Source organism: Piliocolobus tephrosceles, chromosome 3, assembly GCF_002776525.5.
Source record: "Piliocolobus tephrosceles isolate RC106 chromosome 3, ASM277652v3, whole genome shotgun sequence".
NCBI classification, from domain to species: domain Eukaryota; kingdom Metazoa; phylum Chordata; class Mammalia; order Primates; family Cercopithecidae; genus Piliocolobus; species Piliocolobus tephrosceles.
Genome location: NC_045436.1, coordinates 138,307,976 through 138,329,427, shown reverse-complemented (window position 1 = coordinate 138,329,427; position 21,452 = coordinate 138,307,976). Strand labels below are relative to the sequence as shown.

The 21,452-nt window shown below is 37.8% G+C and overlaps 1 protein-coding gene across 4 annotated transcripts in view; it reads right to left on the bottom strand.

Annotated features, from left to right (window-relative positions):
* CORIN (corin, serine peptidase) overlaps nt 1-21,452 on the bottom strand; it is a 209,900-nt gene that overhangs the window by 76,147 nt on the left and 112,301 nt on the right. For 3 of the 4 annotated variants that reach the window (XM_026455813.1, XM_023224528.3, XM_023224526.3), the window contains 4 exons: nt 18,094-18,207; nt 7,998-8,105; nt 4,438-4,548; nt 2,308-2,424 (listed from right to left, as the gene is read on the bottom strand). In XM_026455813.1, the coding sequence (XP_026311598.1) occupies nt 2,308-2,424; nt 4,438-4,548; nt 7,998-8,105; nt 18,094-18,207 (450 nt within the window). The remainder of the gene's footprint in view (nt 1-2,307; nt 2,425-4,437; nt 4,549-7,997; nt 8,106-18,093; nt 18,208-21,452) is intronic. The other variant, XM_023224529.3, reaches the window with a different exon arrangement.

Sequence of the window (21,452 nt, the reverse complement as noted above, 5' to 3'; positions counted from 1 at the left end):
TGGCATGATATCTCCTTGGAAGTGACTTGTACTCTGATAAGAGGTATGATCCTGAACAAAACCTTCTGATTCTGTGTGATCACTGCATTACGGAAGACATATTTATTTTTATTTATTTATTTTTTTCATAGAGATGGGGGTCTCGTTATATTGCCCAGGCTAGCCTCAAACTCCTGGTCTCAAGTAATTCTCCTGCCTCGGCCACCCAAAGTGCCGGGATTATAGGCATGTGCTACCACGCCCAGCTAAAATACGTTTAAAGAGCAATAGAAGTCAATGAGACCAGTATGGGGAAGTTTCTCAAAGGACTTTTCCAAGTCATGATAAGAGGAAAGGATGGGTTTCCCAAGCCGAGAAACAGCATATGCAAAAGGCCTAGAATAGGGAGGTGCACAAGTCAAAGTAACTGGAGCTTCAACCACTGAGAAAGGGGGTGAGAGAGATGAGAAAGGTAGGCAGGGACAGAGCCTGAAGAGTTTCAAAGGCCTAACTCTTCAGCAGGACCCAAAGTCTCAGGAGAAGTAGCCCCTGCTTCCCTTCCCAGCCCTGTCTAGCAGAACAAGCCTGCAACCCGTGCTGACAATTACATAGTATTTAGTACCAGGCCCCCTTTCGTTCTCAGCTCTCTAATCACAATGGTCTGCCTTCTCTCATGGTCCTCCTACACATGCCTTGCACCTTCCCACCTCAGGAATTTTGGTCAACCGGTGCCTTGTGTCTCAGTTGCTTTTTCAAGCCCCATTCCTCTTGGTTAACCCCACTCATCTTTCAGGTCTGAGCTCCCGAATCTCTTCCTCAGTGAATTTTTGTCTGAGGTGCTTTACCAGGGCATGCACACTATTAATGGCATCGAAGCACCCTGAATTTCCCTTCTTAGCCTCTGTTGCTGCATGGCTAGACACTGACTTGCATAATAATTCGTAGCATGCCTATGTTCCCCAGGAGTCTGCAAGCCCCATCAGCTGTTTTGCTTGCCACTGAATTCCCAGGGGATGGCCACATATAAACACCACAATATACATTTTTTAAGTTGAATTCATTAAACAATATAAAGATACTAAAATTTTACTTTTAAATCTATTTTATCATATGACTTTCTTACATCTCACACATGTAAGGAAATAATCTACAAAGTCTGCAATTTCATCATGAAAAATCCAAAATTATTTCAGAGTTGAATTATACAGAAAGGAAGAGGAGTTTGATGCAAAGGAAAGTGCTCAGTTGATACGCACACAATAAATTATGTTTAATAAAGGATTTCCTTCTGAATTTAAAAACTGGTAAAACAAAGCACTCTTTATATATTATTTTTATGTAATAAGTCTGTGATTGAAAAGCTCTCCCTTTAGATCTTGGGCACTTTTCCATTGAAGTTATTCTAATGATCAATATGCATGATGACAAAACTAATTTACCTATAGGTGACCAGTCTCAATGGCTGATTATGAATATACACAGCACAAGATATGCTTAAATGTAATAGCCATGTAATAAAAGCTCACATATATTGAGTTTTCACCATGTGCCACCATTATGAAGTAGTTATCACTATTCTGAGTGTACAGACACACAAACCGAGACCTATACGAGTTGTAAGTATCTTGCCAAAAATCACCATAGTAGACCGAGGCTTGATCCCGGGTATCAGGGCTGCAACAACCATATACTTAACAACTAGGCTGTGCCTGTGTAGTATACACAAATGTGATTTTTGAGTCTAGGGATATTCTTACCCAGCCCCTACTGAGAAGCTTCCACACATATTAGAGCTTAAAACAATCTGTGTAGAACTTTCTTTTCTGACAGACATAAATTACATTTAAAAAACAATTTATTGGACCTACTTTTTCTTTTTGAGATTCACACACAGATATCAAATCCTTTTAAGTGTATTGCTTGGTAATAAGAGGCATTAAACTGCTTCTCTGAACATGATTATTTTAGGAAGCCATTGCATTTCCTTTCAGAAGCCAATTTCTTCTCACCGGAATCTAATCTGATTTAATTGGATGCTATACACTAAACTTCTCTCTTTATCACGGCTTTTCCCATAGAACAGTTAAGTGAATTTGACCATGCTGTTCAGGTGTCTCAAATGAGGAATGATTTTCAGTGTAAGTTGCTTGAGAATTATGTTTAGCAAGAAAGCGTTTCCTGGCTGACTAGGCTGTGAGGACCACTGTGTTAGGCAATCTGGGATTATTTACATGGGAATCCTACTTAAGCAACTTCAAATATTTTTCTCTGTTCCCAAGCAGAGGACCACCAGTAAAAGAATGTTCTGGAGTGGTGGGACACACTTACTGCCACTGCAGTTCTCCTCATCACTCCCGTCCTTGCAGTCCTCGTCTCCATCACATTGAAACGTGCTGGGGATACATTGTCCATTTCTGCATTCCACTAGACCCTGGCTGTGACAGGCTAGGAAGGGTCAGAACAATATTCACTTTATTTATTAATTCTTCTCTCTCAATCTGCACATCAAATAAACAATAGCCATTTATCAGGCATCGCTAAGAAACAGGGTGTTCTGCATACACAAATGAACATACCATTGATTTTATTTCCAGAATTTTTCCTGCCTCATTGAACAGCACTTACCAAAAATTAACTTTTTCTTGAGAACTACGTGATTGTTTTCAGTGATGGAAGTATCATGATCCACTTACTAATAAAAACAACAATTTGTAAAGGGTTCATTATATGGCAAGAGCTGTCCTAACTGCACTGTGTATATAATCTCAAATTCTCACATAAATCTTGTAAAGTAGATATTATCATCTTCGTTTTACAGATGAGAAACTAAAGTTTAACAGAGCATAGTACTTGCTCAAAGTCCCATGACTAAGGGCTACAGCCAGAATGTGAAGGCAAGCTTTTTGGACTCCCAGCCCAAATATTTCATTATTTATCTACTTAATCTCATAAGCCAACAAAATAGTATATGGGAAAGAACTCGCATAGTAACTAACACCTGATAAACACTTCAACACTTGTTTATGACAATTGATATTTGAAAGGGATGGCCTAATATCCATTAACCTTCCAATTCCTATGGGTTTTCTGAAGTCTATACCTATTGTCTTTTAGAGTATTGGAAACCTATGGATCATGTGACCTTAGCCTTCACTGAATTACTAATATTATGACCTCTCTGTTCTTGAGTCAAGGCTCCACACCAGAAGTGTTCTATCTGAGCACCACGTCCTTGCTTCTCCAAGATCGAGTGAGATACAGTCCACTCTGTTCCACTATGTCCACTAAGCTAGGACTCGGAGGACATTCCACTTCAAATCCATTTCAGGGAAGAGGAGAGCTACACATTGTGACTTTTTATATGACTTTTCTTATGTCAAAATAAAAAATATGTAATCCACATTTCTATTTTTGCCTCAAATTATAAGCCAATTAAATATTCAATCTTATATATAAAATCAACTTTCTTAACTTTTACTAGACACAAAAAGATGAAATGAAAAGTATAATTAATTCAAACATGCAAAAGAACATATCACATTAACTCTTTCAGGTCAACTGCATTCTCTCTTAATACCTGACAGCTTCTATTCAATCATGTATATTATTCTCTAATGGGTATAGTATATTTTCTAGGGGGAAAAAGTGTTAATAACCATACTTGTTATTAGTTTGAAGTATAACAACTGTCTGAAGATTTTCATTCACTAAGAAACACAACAGTCTATAAATTTATATTATTACTACGTTCTTTCTCTCTCTCATTTTTTTTTTTTTTTTTTTTTTTTTTTAAGATGGAGTTTCACTCTGTCACCCAGGCTGGAGGGCAATGGCTTGATCTTGGCTCACTAGAATCTACACCTCCCTGGTTCAAGCGATTCTCCTGCCTCAGCCTCCCAAGGCAGAGATTCACCCACCTCTGCCTCCCAAAGTGCTGAGACTACAAGCGTGAGCCACCATGCCCGGCCTATTATGCTCTCTCTGTGTATCATCATATGAACATTAAAGGCTCTCTTCTCTCTGATGATTCTTTCCATGTTCTTCCACAAAAGGCCCCTGAGAACATGTTAGGGCACTCCTGCAGGGAAGCTTAACTACTCATATATTGTGTGCAGAAGAAAGGTCCCCCATTCTGTGGGCAGAGCATCACCTTTGATAAAGTCACAGAGGCATAAAAGAGACATACGGAGCAATGAGAGAGAAAACAGACACCCACTTGGCTAGATCAACCAAATGAAGCTTGGAGTTTTGTGGGGAGAGGTGTGGAAGTCAGATACACTCCATTGCTATTGTCATCCCACCACTCAGTGATCTTTACGGGCAAAACCAAAGTATAAGAATCTTTCCCTTGGAATGCTGTGTATATAGTGAGTCTTAAGTACAGTCCTCAACCTTGAGTACAGCCTAAAGAACCAGAAATGGAAAAATAAGCAAAACAAACGTCATCAGAGCACTCACAGCAGTTGACCTCGTCGGACTTATCCACACAGTCGTGGTCACCATCACACACCCACTCCATGGCAATGCAACGCCCGTCCCCGCAGCGATGCTCTGTTGTGGGATTGCAATCTGGAGAAATGAAAACTCACGAGGATGCAGAGAACCAGCGTGACAAACAGGCAGGATTGTATGGCTCCCGGTTCCCATTGAAGAGAGTCTGTTCCAATGGCTCCAATACCTTCAATAACATTTTTACAATAGGTCTGGCCCAATTAAAATTCCACACCCTCCCCATGCATATGCCCCACTGACCACCATCACCGTGGGATAAGATGGGTCTTCTTTTCAGATGAGTAACACTACTCTAGCTGTCCCAGGACCCATAGTTTGTTCTTATTGCTGTTGGCTTTTGTTTTCTTTAGTTGTCATTTTCTTTCCTTATGAAAAATTCATTATTTCTACCCTGGTTCAAAAAGCAGAACTGTGATTTGTGTTTCACAATGCAGTTAGTGGATTTCATGTATATGTAACAGCTCTCTCACGTTTCTAGGAATTATAACTTACCTGTCTGGTAAATTGGGAAGGCAGGTATCTCCTTGTCATCTCTCCTGATGCTAAGCTTAAGTTTTTAATTGATTATCTTTTTTTTGAGACAGGGTCTCTCTCTGTCTCCCAGGCTGGAATGCAGTGGTATGATCATAGCTCACTGCAGCCTCGACCTCCTAGGATCAGGTGATCCTCCCATCCCAGCCTCCCATGTAATTGGGACTACAAGGACATGCCAGCATGCCTGGCCTTATATTCAAAGGAAATGCTAAGTAAGCCATGCAAAATATTTATGTTATATTCATGATTCTTTTTAGCCTGGACTTCAACTTTATATATTAGTGAAAAAGAACTAAGTGGTAAGTTCCTTCTCGCAAAGGGCAGAATCCATAAGATGCTTTGCCATGAGACGTGGTATACCCCGAATATAAGCAGAGTTTTAGAAGATGTATGTGGATTCATGAATAATAGATTCCATGAGAAAGTATGATAAGTCTAGTAACAGTGCCATGGTCATAGACAGACTTCTGGAGTGACCATGGATCTTAAAGGATATTTTGGATCAATAGAGGAAAGTATAGGGAGGACATAAGTTTGAGAAAAGAAGAAAAGCACAAGAGGTGCTTGGGCAGGAACCAGAAGAGCACAGGGAGCCAAGGCAGAGGCCGGTCTGAAGGAAAGTGATTATTATTGCTGTTAGATGGAGACAACTGGCATCTGAACACACAAACTTCACGACAACCTGCTATTTTCAGAGGAATTATGTTGCCTGTTAAGACCATTTTTTTCTCACACGCTACCTGCACACTGGCCCTCTCCACTAACCTATCCAACTACCAAACGACACTCACTCATTTTCAATCCCCTGCATTTTCCTAATTATCTCACTGGTAAAGGGAAGGGTTGAATCTGATGATCTCTAAGGCCTCCTGCAAGTGTAATTTCTGTGATCTATATAATTACAATTTCCTCTCATCCTTTGTCTAAGACTAGTTAGTCCCAGGATATATCCCACATCTGAATGTAAATTAGTACAGTCATTATGGAAAACAGTATGGAGGTTCTCGAGAAAACTACAAATAGAACTTCCATACGACTCAACAATCCCACTCCTGGGCGTATATCCAAAGGAAAGGAAATCAGTATATCAAACAGACACCTGCAACCCCATGTTCTTTGCAGCACTACTCACAATAACCATGATATGGAATCAATTTGTGCCATCATCAAAAAAATGAGTGGAGAAGAAAATGTGGTACATCTACACAATGGAATACTATTCAGCCATGGCAAAAGAATAAAATCCTGTTATTTGTAGCAACATGGATGAGCCTGGAGACATGATGTTAAGTGAAATAAGTCAGGCATAGAAACAGAAATACTGCGTGCCCTCACTCATATGCAGAGTTGATCTCATAGAAATAGAGAGTAGAACAGTGGTTACTAGAGGCCATAAGGGTATGGAGGAGGAGGGGGTAAAGAGAGATTGCTGCCAGGTGCGGTGGCTCATGCCTGTAATCCCAGCACTTTGGGAGGCCAAGGCAGGCGAATCACGAGCTCAGGAGTTACAGACCAGCCTGACCAACATGATGAAACCCAGTCTCTACTAAAAATACAAAAATCAGCCTGGTGTGGTGGCACGCACATGTAGTCCCAGCTACTCAGGAGGCTGAGGCAGCAGAATCACTTGAACCCAGGAGGCGGAGGTTGCAGTGAGCTGAGATAGCACCACTGCACTCCAGCCTGAGTGGTGGAGCGAGACTCCATCGCAAAAAGAGAGAGATTGCTTAACTGACACAAAATTACAGCTAGATAGGAGGAACAGGTTGTAGGTTTTTATAGCACTGGATGGTGACTATAGTTAATGATAATTTATTGCATATTTTCAAATAGCTAAATGAGAAGATTTTGAATGTTCCTAATACAAAGAAATGATAAATGTTTGAGGTGATGGATATGCTAATTACCCTGATTTGATCATTGCATATTGTATACATGTATTAAAATATCATGCTGTATTCAATAAATACGTACAACTATTATTAGTCAAAATAAAATAAAAATAAAATATTGTCAGAAAAAAACAATAATCCACATCTATCTAGTCACACAGGAATGGTTTGTACACACACATTTTAAAATATTTTTACAGATAACAGCAAGTGGCAGCGAGATGGTGCCCCTAGAAACCACCAGGGTTCCCAGCATCGGGTTATTCCTAACAGTCATGATTCTAATGCCTTCCTCTGACCACATCCCTGACCCTTTCCAAACATTCATTTTGATGTTTTCTAATGCTGGACATTGTCTCATATCATTTGTCCAGGGTGTATCCTCATCCCTGTTTGCCCTTTTGTTCATGTTGCAAAGTTCCTACGTCACTCAATAATATACTACCTAAAAATTCTGAACCTAGTCACAAAGCCAAAAAGGTAAATGAGCAAGAGGAATTTTGCTGATTTTAATTCATGAGATGGCATTTAGAATTGAACATGACTCTTTAAAAAGTGAGTTTATTCTTTAAAAGATAAGATCAGCATGTGTACACAAAACAAATGCATCATCCTAACCCTGGGTAGCTGCTGCACAGGTGGTCCTTGTACTATTTGGGGATTAAATAGAGGAGGGGACTTCAGTCACATGTACTAAGGGAATCAGGCACAGACAATATATCTGCCCTTGAAGTTTGCTCAAAAGGCCAAAATCTAACATAAGCCACTGGCTCTAACCAGAGGAGAAACAGAACACATTTGAGGAGAGGAAAAAAACTATTAATGCGTTAACAACCTTTACCAGTCTTCCCATCCCACTTCTTAAACATTTTCTTAATATGATTATTTATGTATTATATTTACATGTAAGACATTACTGAGGACAGTGATTGAACAAACTTCTTCCTTCTAAAACACAATAAAACAATCATTTTGTAATTTAAACTGCTAATCATATTAACACATAATGAACTATAAGTTTTTGGTTATAAATTTCTGTGATTTTTAAATTAAAACCTTTGGGGAAACAATGCTACTTACCACAGTTTTGCTCATCGCTCAAATCCCCACAGTCATCATATCCATCACACACAAGGCTGTAATTAAGGCACTTGCCTGTGTGACAGTGAAACAGATTCTCACTGCAGTCTGCAAATAAAAGAAGCCACCAATGTGTCATCAGAGCCATATAGAATGCTATAGTAGTACAATATTTAACAAAAGTCAGTCATGGAAGGGACACCCTAATGGTAACCTGGCCCATACCTATTGTTCTATAGGTGAGAAGGTGGCACACAGAGATACAACAATCTGTTCAAGGCCATTTAAACAAGTGGCTCCCAAGCCAAGTGATTTTATCACTTTCTGATGTGTTTCTCTGACTTCCATTTTATGTCACCTGAATGATCCTTAATTGTTAAAGATGAGAAAAGGCATTCTCAATTCACCATCATTCCTAATGAAGTTCCTGTTCATGCAGAATAGACTTTAGTAACTCTTATGTTTTCTTTAGAGTTGAAAGTCTAGGTTTGTCAGTAGTAAGCATAAACATAACAAATTAAATAAGTCATTTAGATTATAGAGTTGTTATTTTCTTTCACATAAACATTACTGCTTAAGCCTATTGAGTGTTTCATAGTGTAATCCTCAAATAAGCAAGTACTGTCCAAAGACTACAGTGGCAAGATGAGAAGCGCTATGTAATCTCAGGACGCTCATAGTTTAGTGTTGAAATAAACAACGTTCAGGGGAAATCGTTTCTTGATTTTAATAAGAAAACAGTCTTGTCCTTCAGTAAACCAGAACTCCTATCCTGGTTCTGCCATCTACTAGCTGTGGGACTTTTAATGTGTTATTGTTAGTTCAAGTCTAGGAGTCTGTGAACTGATCTATGAAACTGGGACAAAATCAGCCACTTAATAGGGTTTGAAAGAGGAGAGTTTAATGAAATAGTATGCGTAAGGCAATTCGATGGAAAGAGAATGTTCTTTTCAACAAATGATATTGGGACAATACTAGAAAAATATTTACAAATTATATATATATATATATATGATAAAGAAATTTGGATATCCGAAGTCTCTGAAGAACTCTTACATTCAATAATAAGATGAAAAAGAATTCAATTACAAATGGTCAAAAGACTTGAATAGAAAGTCTTCATGAAAGACATAAAAACACATGAAAAGGTGCTCAACATTATTAGTCATTAAGCAAAGGCAGCGGGGGGTGAGAGGGCAGGGCAAAACAAAAGAAAAAAATAAGCTAAGGCAAATTAAAACTACAAGAAGATATAACTACACATCCCTTAAAATGGCTACAATGGAAAAGATGGATAATAGCAAGTATTGGCAAGGATTTTGAGAAAATGAATCTCATGGATCTCTGGTGAGACTATAAAATAATAATGCCACCTTGGAAAACTGGCAGTTTCTAATGAAGGTAACTGCAACCTTACCATACAATTAATTTGTGAATTCCACTCTTAGAAATCTACCCAAGATAAATTAAACATATATCCACACAAAGATTTATATATAGATGTTCATAGCAGCATTATTCATAAGCCAAAAACTGGAAAAAAATCCAAGTACTCTCTAACTGGAATGGACAAACAAAATGTAATATGCAGTAAAATACTACTCGGTGATTAAAAGGATGAAACTACCAATATATGTGACAGTGTGGATGAACCCCAAAAAGTTATGCTATGTGAAAGAAATCAGATACAAAAATTACATATTATATGACTCGTTTATGGAATTCCCAGAAAAAAACAAACTTATATAAACAGAAGTCTGAGAAGTAGTTACAGTAGCTGAGGGATTAGACTTGATTCCACTACAAATGTGTGGGAGAGAAATTTTGTAAGAGATGCAAACATTCTAGAACTTTATTGTCAGGTTGGTCGCATAACTCTATAAGTTTACAAAAATCAACAGATGAAATTTATGGGATGTAAATTATACCTCAGTAAAGCTGTGAAAATGTTTAAAATCAATATATGTAAAGAAATCTGCATTTCACAGAAACTAGATTTCTTAAATATATTTTTATTTCCCTTATTTAAAGTAAATTAAGTACAAAACAGCTTGCTTAATGCTGGAGAAGGAATACAGAAAATGGGCAGAATTTCAGCAGAGTGGATGTAATGAAAAGTTTAGCATACTTCAAGCAGAGGAAATAGCAAAAACAAAGGAAAGAGGCAAAAGAAAAATAGAGCACATTTGAAGATCAGTCTACTTGGCTGATGAAGGCTAGAAATCAAGTAGTCAATGGTTCAGTCTCCTGAATTCCAGCTGATTGTTTCTCCTCAAGCAGAAGCCTGTATCTCATACAACCAGTAGCAGCCACCACTTTACTGTAAACATCTCACACTAGATGACGATTCATTATCCAAAGCCTTTGGCATTGATCAGTTAAAACATTAGGTATGCCAAAATATGACACTTACATATACATGAATCATAAATTTCTGTTTCAAAAAGGCACTCCTCTAAAAAAAAAAAACTTCTTAAAGTTTTCAGAATCACACCATTTTAGGAATGGAATGGGCCTTAGAAATCACCTGTTCAGTGTCTTCATTTGGAAGGTGTGTATGTGCACAGACACACACACGCATATATACATATAAGTCCACACTTATACGCATACAGAACTTTGTAAGTACTTTTTATTTTTCACTTCCCCCAGCCTGAATAATTTTCAAATAAGGACAGCCACCATAAGGGAAAATATAAGAACTAAGAAGTCCTAGCTATCACTTTGACAATGGTATTTTATCCCATTCAGCAGAGGGCGCAATTTCCCCACCCTGCACCCCGCTGCTGAATGAGGCTACCACACACCGTGACAGCTGAGTGGAAAGGTTATGACATTGGTTCTCCTACCCACAGGACAGATCTGGGGAATCTGTGCATCAAGATATATATGCTACCTTGTGAAATTCTAAAAGATCTTTTTTATTTTTATTTTTTTGTCTTAATCTAAATTACCCTTGTGGGAAGTTTTGAGTCAACATGCTAGAATCAGCAATAGCCAGGGAAATAAGGCTTCTCAACTTGACCATCAGTGCAAAGTACATGCATGCATTCGCCCAGAGGATGGGGAACAGTGTTTCAGCACATTTTAAACCCTACAAGTTAATTTGTTTGTAAGCAGTACACTCACTTTTTCTGATGGTAGGACTACTGGGGAATGAAATACCCCTTTCAGAATCTGATTAACCTAAGAACACATCAAAAATTTCCAAAAGTTTCTTTGTCTTCTATGAGACCCATTCTAGGACCCTTGGTAATTCATACTAAAACACTGCATTGGAGATATTTTAAAAATTGATGTCCTTGTAGTGGGATGGCTGGGTCATATGGTACATCTAGTTCTAGATCCTTGAGGAATTGCCATACTGTTTTCCATAATGGTTGAACTAGTTTACAATCCCACCAACAGTGTAAAAGTGTTCCTATTTCTCCACATCCTCTCCAACACCTGTTGTTTCCTGATTTTTTAATGATTGCCATTCTAACTGGTGTGAGATGGTATCTCATTGTGGTTTTGATTTGCATTTCTCTGATGGCCACTGATGATGAGCATTTTTTCATGTGTCTGTTGGCTGTATGAATGTCTTCTTTTGAGAAATGTCTGTTCATATCCTTTCCCCACTTTTGGATGGGGTTGTTTGTTTTTTTCTTGTATATTTGTTTGAGTTCTTTGTAGATTCTGGAAATTAACCCTTTGTCAGATGAGTAGATTGCCAAAATTTTCTCCCATTCTGTAGGTTGCCTGTTCACTCTGATGGTAGTTATACCCAAAGGATTATAAATTATGCTACTACAAAGACACATGCACACGTATGTTTATTGCGGCACTATTCACAATAGCAAAGACTTGGAATCAACCCAAATGTCCATCAGTGACAGACTGGATTGAGAAAATGTGGCACATATACACCATGGAATACTATGCAGCCATAAAAAACGATGAGTTTGCGTCCTTTGTAGGGACATGGATGCAGCTGGAAACCATCATTCTTAGCAAACTATCACAAGAAGAGAAAACCAAACACCGCATGTTCTCACTCATAGGTGGGAACTGAACAATGAGCTCGCTTGGACTCGGGAAGGGGAACATCACACAATGGGGCCTATCATGGGGAGAGGGGAGGGGGGAGGGATTGCACTGGGGAGTTATACCTGATATAAATCATGAATTGATGGGTGCTGACGAGGTGATGGGTGCAGCACACCAACATGGCACATATATACATATGTAACAAACCTGCACGTTATGCACATGTACCCTAGAACTTAAAGTATAATAAAAAAAATTGATGTCCTTATTTATTAAATTACTTCATAAATGGAGAAGACTCAGGCATTCTTTAAAATCCTCATTGTTCTCCCTGGTGCGGATTCAACTTTCTACTGTTATAACTTGCTTGGTTAGAAACCATTTTTAGAAGTGAGATACAAAATGAGCTCCATTTGGAAAACAATCTGTAATCTGTTACTTCCCTAAGGTCTGTGTGATTAGTAAACATGCAAAACCTTAACCAGAGGCACTCCAAAGCCAGAAATACATAGCAAATAGCAAAGATCACAGTGTCTCCTTTTATTGAAATAAATGTTTATTTGACCTGGAAAGAGGTGTTGTCAGCACAACTTGGGGCCAGCAAATCAAAATTTGCAAAAGTGCTTGCTGTGATTTTCTTGCTCAATAACAAGCATAATTTTGCATGACCTAAGGTAGATGTTTTTCTAGATACAGCTTTTTTTTTTTTTTCTTAAGGAGAGCTTGATACAAAATGTTTCTTCTGAAATTCATGCATGTTAATATTGACTTCAGTTTGACGTCTTATATGGCACACTATTAATTCTTGTCTCTCAAAATTATCATTAAATTAAAGCAGAAAACTAACACACAGAAAGCCTTTTTCTCAAGGGCTTCTTTCAACTATACGGTCTCTATGACTATAAACATGAATGTGTTGCCTCAACTCAAGATGCAAGTACGGATGCTCAGTTTCCACCCACAGAAGATTAAATATGGAAAGGACCAGAGGTTATTTCATCCAACCCTCTCATTCTGAAATGACCAGAGGAGTTACATGGTCTGTCCACTGTTGCTCAGCTCATTTACAGCAGAACCATGAGAAGAACCAGGCTTCTTGACTCTCTGAGTTCTTTCTACTACTGGCTTCCAGCTCTAGAAAAGGGTTTCTCCACGGCAGTATCACTGACATTTTGGACTGGGTAATTCTTTGTTGTTGGGGGCTGCCCTGTGCAGTGCAGTTTGTTTAGCAGCATCTCTGGCCTCTACCCACTAGATTCCAGTAGCACCTCCCTCCACTCCCACAGTTGTGACAATAAAAAGAAGTCTCCATGCATTGTAAAATGTCACCTAGAGAGTTGAAAATCATGTTGCACAATATACAAACATCACCTGAGTGCAAGACCTCGCTTTAATCCCATCTTTTCCTTCAGCTCTCTATGCAATCCAGCTTCTAGTAATCCTACTCTTTTTACTAGAAGGGCTCCCTGCTGCAACCTTTTTTTGTTTGCTTGTTTACATCAATTTTTTTGACTTTGTGATATTGCCTGTGTTATATTGTTTTAAAATACCATATTTAGGCTGGGCACAGTGGCTCACGCCAGTAATCCTAGCACTTTGGGAGGCCAAGGTGGGCCAATCACTTTGAGCTCAGGAGTTTGCAACCAGCCTGGGCAACATGGCAAAACCTTGTTTCTATGAAAAATACAAAAATTAGGCCTGGCGTGGTGGCTCACGCCTGTAGTTCCAGTTACTCAGAAGGCTGAGGCTGGAGAATTGCTTGAGCTTGAGTAGTGGAGGCTGCAGAGCACCGAGATCACACCTCTGCACCCCAGCCTGGGCAACAGAGCGAGACTCCATCTCAAAAAAAATTTTTTTAAAGCATATTTAATAGTTTCTATGTGTATATGTTAGTTCCCTGATTAGACTAAAAGCCTCATAAAGAAAGAAACCATGTCTTAACAGTATCTTTATATTTACTAGGTAGCTAAAACATGATTCACACATAGGAGGAATTAAAGAATATTCAATAGTTTGATTGATTCAGTATAATCAGATTGCCACTATACAAAAAGTAAAATTTCCAAACATTTAATACTTCTTCCATTAGCATAGAGTGAGATTTTTTTATAATTTTGATAAAACTATTTCTAGCATTTACTTGCAGCTACATCTTAGTAGAAAGATTATTATAGATACAGTCATTTTGATGATTCAAACATCATTTGGAATATCAGTTTTTATGCTATGCTGTTTATGCTGCCTCCATTCTAAAATAGCTTCACGTGGTGCTGCTTTTAAAATTGTTGTGCATATTTTAGTGTTTCTGTCTCCCTTACATGTATCGGCTGACATCCTCAGCAGTCCCCATGACTTCCAGTGGTCATTCTCTGCACCTAGTAATAAGAGGTGCTGGGTGGGAGTGGAGGAACAATAAGATAACAACAGTGACAACAACAGTCATGACCACAAATCCTAGTGCTCTTTGAGACTTACTGCATGCAAGACATTGGTCTATATGCTTTATATTCAGTGAATCATTATTCTGAACAATTTGAGAGATATTCACTATTTATTGTTTCCACTGGACTACAGAAGAAACTGAGGCACAGAGAGGTTGAGTAACTTGCCTAAGTTATCAGAGGCAGGAAAATGGTAAGCTCGCAACCTAAGCAGCCTGACTCAAGAATTTACAGTAGTCATTACTACCCCGTATTACACTCAGTGTATAATTAGATAACCACCATCCTCAAAAATAAGCCAATCAATTTTACGCAAAATTCACAGAAAATGATTTTCAAAAATATTTGATGGTCGTTTTTACATGTCATAAAGTGTGTGAACTTTGTGGCAGCTGTTTCACTGTGACAACGTTTTCCTTGAGTTTCCAATTTAAAATTAAGAAGTAGTCATCTACTAAGAACTTGCTATGTCCCAGGCACTATTCTAGGAGCTGGTTATAGACTCAAAAGATTATAGAATCTTAACAACAAAAGAGACACCAATCACCTTCTGGCCCAGTGCTTCCAAGTCTGGCCGTCTGTTAGAATTACCTGGAGAGCGTTACAAAAGTACTGCTGCCTGGTCCCCACTGCAGACAAACTGAATCAAAATCTCTGCAGGTGGGGCTTCCTGGGGAGACCAGCATGCAGCCATCCATGATGATACCAAAAGCCAGGTTTACAGAAATGGCCTGCCTAAAGCCGCAGAGATAGACATTCCTGATTTTTGAAAACTTTTCTACTACACCATTAAAATTGTTTCAGTGTTCGGAAATCTTTTCATTCAACAAATACTTAAGAAGAGATTGACAAGACAAAACCAGTTAGGGGAGAAAGTCATTAAGTAGCCACAGATACCTGGAGTGCTCTTTAATAAATGATTACCTCTGAAAGCTGTAATACATCAAAATCAGTTAAAACATTTTCCTGCAATATAAATGATCAGAGAATAATCTCATTAAAAAAAATCATTAAAAAAAAAAAAACTTTTTTATGGACAAGGACAAGTCAAAGGCAGACCAGCGGTGAGAAAAAGCACTAGATTTTGAACCATTTAAGACTGGGTTCAAATTTAGCGAACCATGGGCAAATTTATTCATTGCCCTAAGCTCTGTCTCTGCACCTGTACAAAGAGGGTAGATAACACTTCCTCTGCTGATAATTAAATCGAAGCATGTAGGTAAATGCTTCTAGCATAGTTTATTAGGTAACTCACAAATAATAAGTTTCTTCTCTCCCTTCCTTTGAACCTGACTAAAAAGGAAATTAACAACTCAATGAACTACACAGGCCACCTAATATGACCCATGTTTTATAAAAGCAGGTAAGTGCTTAGCTAGAGATCATTTTTGTACCTAATCCATAGAAGCATAATCTCCTCTGGCAGTCGTCCTTCTTGCCTACCTGCAAGAACCCTAGGAAGTCGTCATTTTCTTCTGCTCCTCATTGAGAACGCACAGCAAAACTTCCTTCTCCTCTCCTGAGTATCTGTGCGTTGCATTCACACTCTGATTCACATCCAAGGCCTAATTTAGACTTATACTATTCCTTCACTATAGGGCAGTGACAACAGGAGTATGGCACCCTCCATAAACACTCATGCTGAAACACCACAAGCACTTAATGTTAAAGCTCAAAAGCAGATGTCCTTGTAAAGTCAAAAACAATTGCATATGAAGCCTTCGATGCCCGTGTTTTCATACAGAAGTTTTCTGAAGGGATGTATTTTCTCAATGGACCAAACAGATCATTTTTGTGGTATGTTCATGGGAAAGGGCCACATCTATTTTCCTTAATAAATGCTTCAGCCCCTCGGACATTTTTAAATGCCTTGCAGAACAGTAACACATTGTTGACTAGGAAAATTAACCCCTTCAAATTTAATTTTAACAAATGCAGCAGAAATCACTTACAGGGTTCGGAGTGCAATGCTCAGTACAATTGAGGAACATATGATAAAATCATAGTCGGCCCACCACAGGAGATACAGGCACATGCAGAATTTGAACAATGCCATAACATGGGCCACAATGGGAGAACAGCTAGAGATTCTACCAAATTCCCATAAATTGGATATAATTATGTTGAACTACTTAAAGATCCCTATTTTGGCTGCTTTGCACAGTATCTTCTGCTAAGCCCACAGCAACACTTCCCAGTGTAAATATACAGCCTATAAAAATGTTTTTTATGTAAAATTGTGTGCCATGCGTTGTTTTGCAAAGAAAATTCCAAGTTGTAAAACACAAATGTCTTACTGAAAAGAACGTTTCCTGAAATATATGTGGCATAACTAAAGTTCCACGGGATACTAGATATTAGGCAGAATAAAAAATGCATGAATAAATGAAGAAATAAAGGTGAGGATTCACATGAGAGAATAATTCTGATGAAATACAAAGTTAGGCAAACATCTTTTTTTAAAACTGCAGGATTTCTCAGAACCTCTACTATACAAATGTGTATTCTAACCCTCTAAGAAGTAGATCTGATAGAGAGTTTTCCCAAAGTTATTTTTTTTTTTTTCAAGCATTATTCCAGACTCAGATACTATACGGAACATCAGTTTGGGAAACACTGACCTGAAATGTTACCATGATAAACTGCCATTCAGTAGTTCTGCCATTCAGCAGGACAAAGGAGCATCAATCCTAGCCCATCAGAGGAAAGATGAGTTGGTCCATTTGGCAAAAAGACCAAAAGAATTTTTCAATTAAGATCAGTATTCTCAAGCACTTACAACACCTTGGCAATTCCCATGAGGAGTGAAACACAGCTCTTGCCATACTAACTGTGGCTGTTTATATAACCCTTAAAGAACAATTAGAACACTTGCATATAGTGTTCTAATTGCATATAGTTCTGTTTTGAATGCTGATTACACAGTGTAATTATTTTCTTTTTTTTTTAACATACTAGGGGTGAACAAATAGGACACCAGCTTTGTTTACTACAATGTACTTCTTCAGGATGGTTTTCCCCTTCTTTCCAGTTTGTAAGTGCAAAACAACTTGAAATCTGAATCTATATTGGACAAACTGCTGGCCAATTAAGTCAAAATGACCAATCCATGGGGAATAAATTGAGGACACATAAGGCAGAATCTACTGATTAGTGGATTTTAAACAGTTAGTGCCATTGACTATCTCCAGGTTTGGAAGAAGCATAAAAAAAAAAAAAAAAAAAAAAGCTTTGTATTTGCTGTGTCATGAAAGTTAAGAATCATTAGGGTGAAAACATTGCTATAAAAATATCCTTTTTTAAAAAAAAATTGACCTTCACACTCATAAAAAAAATGAAAATTCTCACCCAAACAAAATAAACCAAAGCCTTCTCCCAATTTAAACCACTTTGTGCAAAAATGATGCAATCCCTCATCTGTTCCAATGCAGCGTCTACCTGATGAGTTCCTAATAAACCATGCCTTTGAAAAGTGTGCAAACATGCTGCTGTCATTCTGGGGGAAGATAAACATGTTTGCTCACTTTAGAAAGGCAAACCAAAAGCAGTCTATGCAAATGCCGATGATTGTCAGGATTTGAGAATCCCTGTCTACTCAGACAAACCCCAAACAGCTTGGCACATACTGCAATGAGCCTCGTCACTCCAGTCGTCACAGTCATTGTAGCCATTACATTGCAGTTTCCTGGGGATGCAGATTCCACTGGCACACAGAAAGCTCTCACCCCCTCCACAGAGCACTGAAAAAAAGGGGCAGGAAATAATGTCAGAATAAGATTTTTTTTTTTTAATTTTAAGATTACAAAAGATAAATACATAGAAAATCTTCTTAATCTTCTTTTGCTGTTCAACAGATTTGTTTCCAAATTCCTTCAGTTTTATTGTCACCAATTTTTCTTTGGCATCCTAGCACATTAACTGGAAAATTACCTGGAAATCCTACAAAGAGTGCTTGCTTGTATGAGGAAAGCAGGAGATAGTTCACTGGTGGGCTTGCAGAGTGAGGCATCCATGTTCAGAGAGTAAGAGGGCAGCTTCATCAATTGCACAATTTATGTGGGGAGAATACCCAATGGGTGTATTTTTCTAAATAATTGAAAATTATGTCAAAGTAAAGTGCTACTAATTGAACCAACATTTAAAAACTCTACCTCTCTTAAAAGCTACTCTATGTGTCACAGAGAGAGTTCCAGTAAAAACAGAGTCAGTAAATGGATGTGTGTTTGAACATAGCATAGAGACCTGGTGCCCTGCATTTGAAACGTATTTACTTACCTTAATGAAAATGCCAGTTAAAATGTCAGCTTCTATTTTGGCATAAGGGATAGGAAATGGCATTCGCTAATAATATTTTCATTTCTTTTTCCTTAACACAGTTACATTTTTATATTTGTGCTTTTAATATTTTGGTGCTCTTTTTCTTTTCAAAATGCAATAAATACTCCACTGCTTCAAAATTACAGTAGACAATAAATTTAAGACAAAAAGATAGAAATTTTTTTAGGAAGACCATTAATAAAAGGATAAATCAGCTCAATCAAGTGGATGTTAAGATAAAAAATATTTGATAATGTGCACCAAATGCCTTTTAAGTGTGCATAATCTTTAACTCAGCAATCATCTTATTTCTCAGACTTCATAAAAAGAAAATCATTATGAATATGTGTTTTATGTTTAATGATATTCAAACCATCATTGTTTAAAATGAGGAAACTATGAAATAACCACTATGCAATATTAAGGGGCTAGTTAAATAAATTTTGACACCACCGTAATGAGGAATACTATTACAGCCGTTGAAAACTATATTTTAGAAAATACTTAATGTCCTAGGACAAAGTTCAAGCTACTTGAGATGAGAAAACACCAACTGGTCCTAGAAAACAAAATACAGTTTGGCATGGGGAGAGGTATATTATCTTTGGTATTAGGATTAAAGTAACTTTACTTTTTACTGTATTGTATTCAGTATTTTACAAATGTTCTTACAATGATGATGTTTTATCTTTTTAGCTGAGAAAAAAGTAACTTTTTTATGAGCTCCAGTGTCAGATAAGAAAAGTTAAGTAGAACCTTCAAAAATCTCCTTCTGTCTCTCTCTCACCTTCCACCAAAGCTTTTCTGCGTGTGTGTGTGTGTGTGTGTGTGTGTATGTGTGTGTGTCAGCTGTGTGGTGAGTTGCCTGGTCACTGCCATCATTCCCTGCAGTATGTATTCCTTGATAAGATGAACCTTGTTGACTAGTTACAGGAAATCCAGGAATATGGAACATTTTAACTCAGCAATAGAAACAGAGAAAAGTACAGGCTGAAAGTTCCAGTCAGTGAAGCCCATGTCTGTTATAGTTCCCATCATGTTCCTAGGACCCAGCGGAATGGTGGGCACTCAGGAGGTTCTCGATTAATATATTTCCAACCCATGTTCCTGGGGCCCAGCCAGTGGCTGGCACTCAGGAGGTTCTTGATTCAATGGAAAAAGTTACCTAAATCCCTAATGGAAGAATATATTGCCATAAAGCAGAAAGAAACAAAATTAATGAATTATTTCCCAATACTATCAAGGAAATCAGCATTTCAACTCATTGAACATTATGCATTAGTTGATCTGGTAAGTTTCTTATGATGCTACTTCATGTAACATTTTCACAATATCAACAACAAAAGCCCAATTTTCCATTATAGTCCATAATTTCAGTATCAATACAAATTACATCTATGGATTTCAACTGCCAAAATATCCAACATGTTTAGTATGATGTCTGCACAGGAGTGCACTCCTATAGCTACAAATACAGACTCCTAAACGATTCGTAGAAAACCAGACCTAAAATGAAAAACCAAAATACTAAGATTTTACCCATCCAGTCTGTACAATATCCTCTCTCTAGGGTTAAGAGAAAGTTTGAAAGGAGTGTTTATCCTATTGTGAGATTGTTTCTGTATTATACTAGAGAGTGCAAAAATTCCATATGTCTGCATTTTAGCAGCTGCAACGCCTCACAAGAATTATTGCATTCCCCACCTATGGCTCCGATTATTCCTCAGGAAATGGAGCTGAAAGCTCAACATTCAATAGCTCCTAACCTCTAGATTTTATCTTTAAGGCCCTACATATTTGACCCCAGTAAAGCCATTTATTGAATAAGGTCATCTCAAATCTGGATCAAATTTAAAACCCAGCACAGCTTGCACTGTTCTGATTATTGATATCCCCTGTCTTGCCTGATTCCGCAGAAACTGACTTCTTTTGTGTGGTTCCTTATCTGGAAGTGTGGCCGTCTTTGGTTTTAGGGTATCATAAATTGTTACTTTATTCTTGTTCTTTCTTTGAAAGTTCACAGTTTTAGTAGTTAATATTACTTTTATAAAACTAGAATAATTTTTGTATAATCTTTCTGTTTCATTTCTTCCTAACCTGTATTCAGAATTTCCACTTGTATAAAATGTTCAATTAATAAACTACTACAAACATATTTTGTTTGGTAGTTTACAAATGAAGGAAATGAAGTGTCATGAGGTTGACATTGAAATGGACCTAAGCCATATAATTAGGGGAAGATGAAAAACACCCCAAATCCCAAGCTAGGATCCAGGCCCAATCCTCCATGCCATACCCACTTCCTTGTTCCTGGTGCTTGTGCAATAGTGTAGTTGGCTGATACTCGGCCAATTTAAGGGCACTAGATTTGAGTAAAACTTCAACATTGTCTTTATTTTTCTCTCTAAACAAAAGACAAATGTCTGTCTTGCAGTGAATTGGATCCAGATGAGATGACATTCCAAGTCAGTTCTACTTTTTTTGAACACCCTGAGAGAGCTTTTATCAGGTTTCTGTAGAGATTTTTCTACCATAAATATCACTGTCTTATAACAATCATTTTCCAACAGGCTTTTGAGTTTTCTGAGAAGTCATGCTATACAATCTTGAAACTATTTCCACTAACATCATCTATAATTCTAAGAGGTGTATGTTGGAATTTAAATCA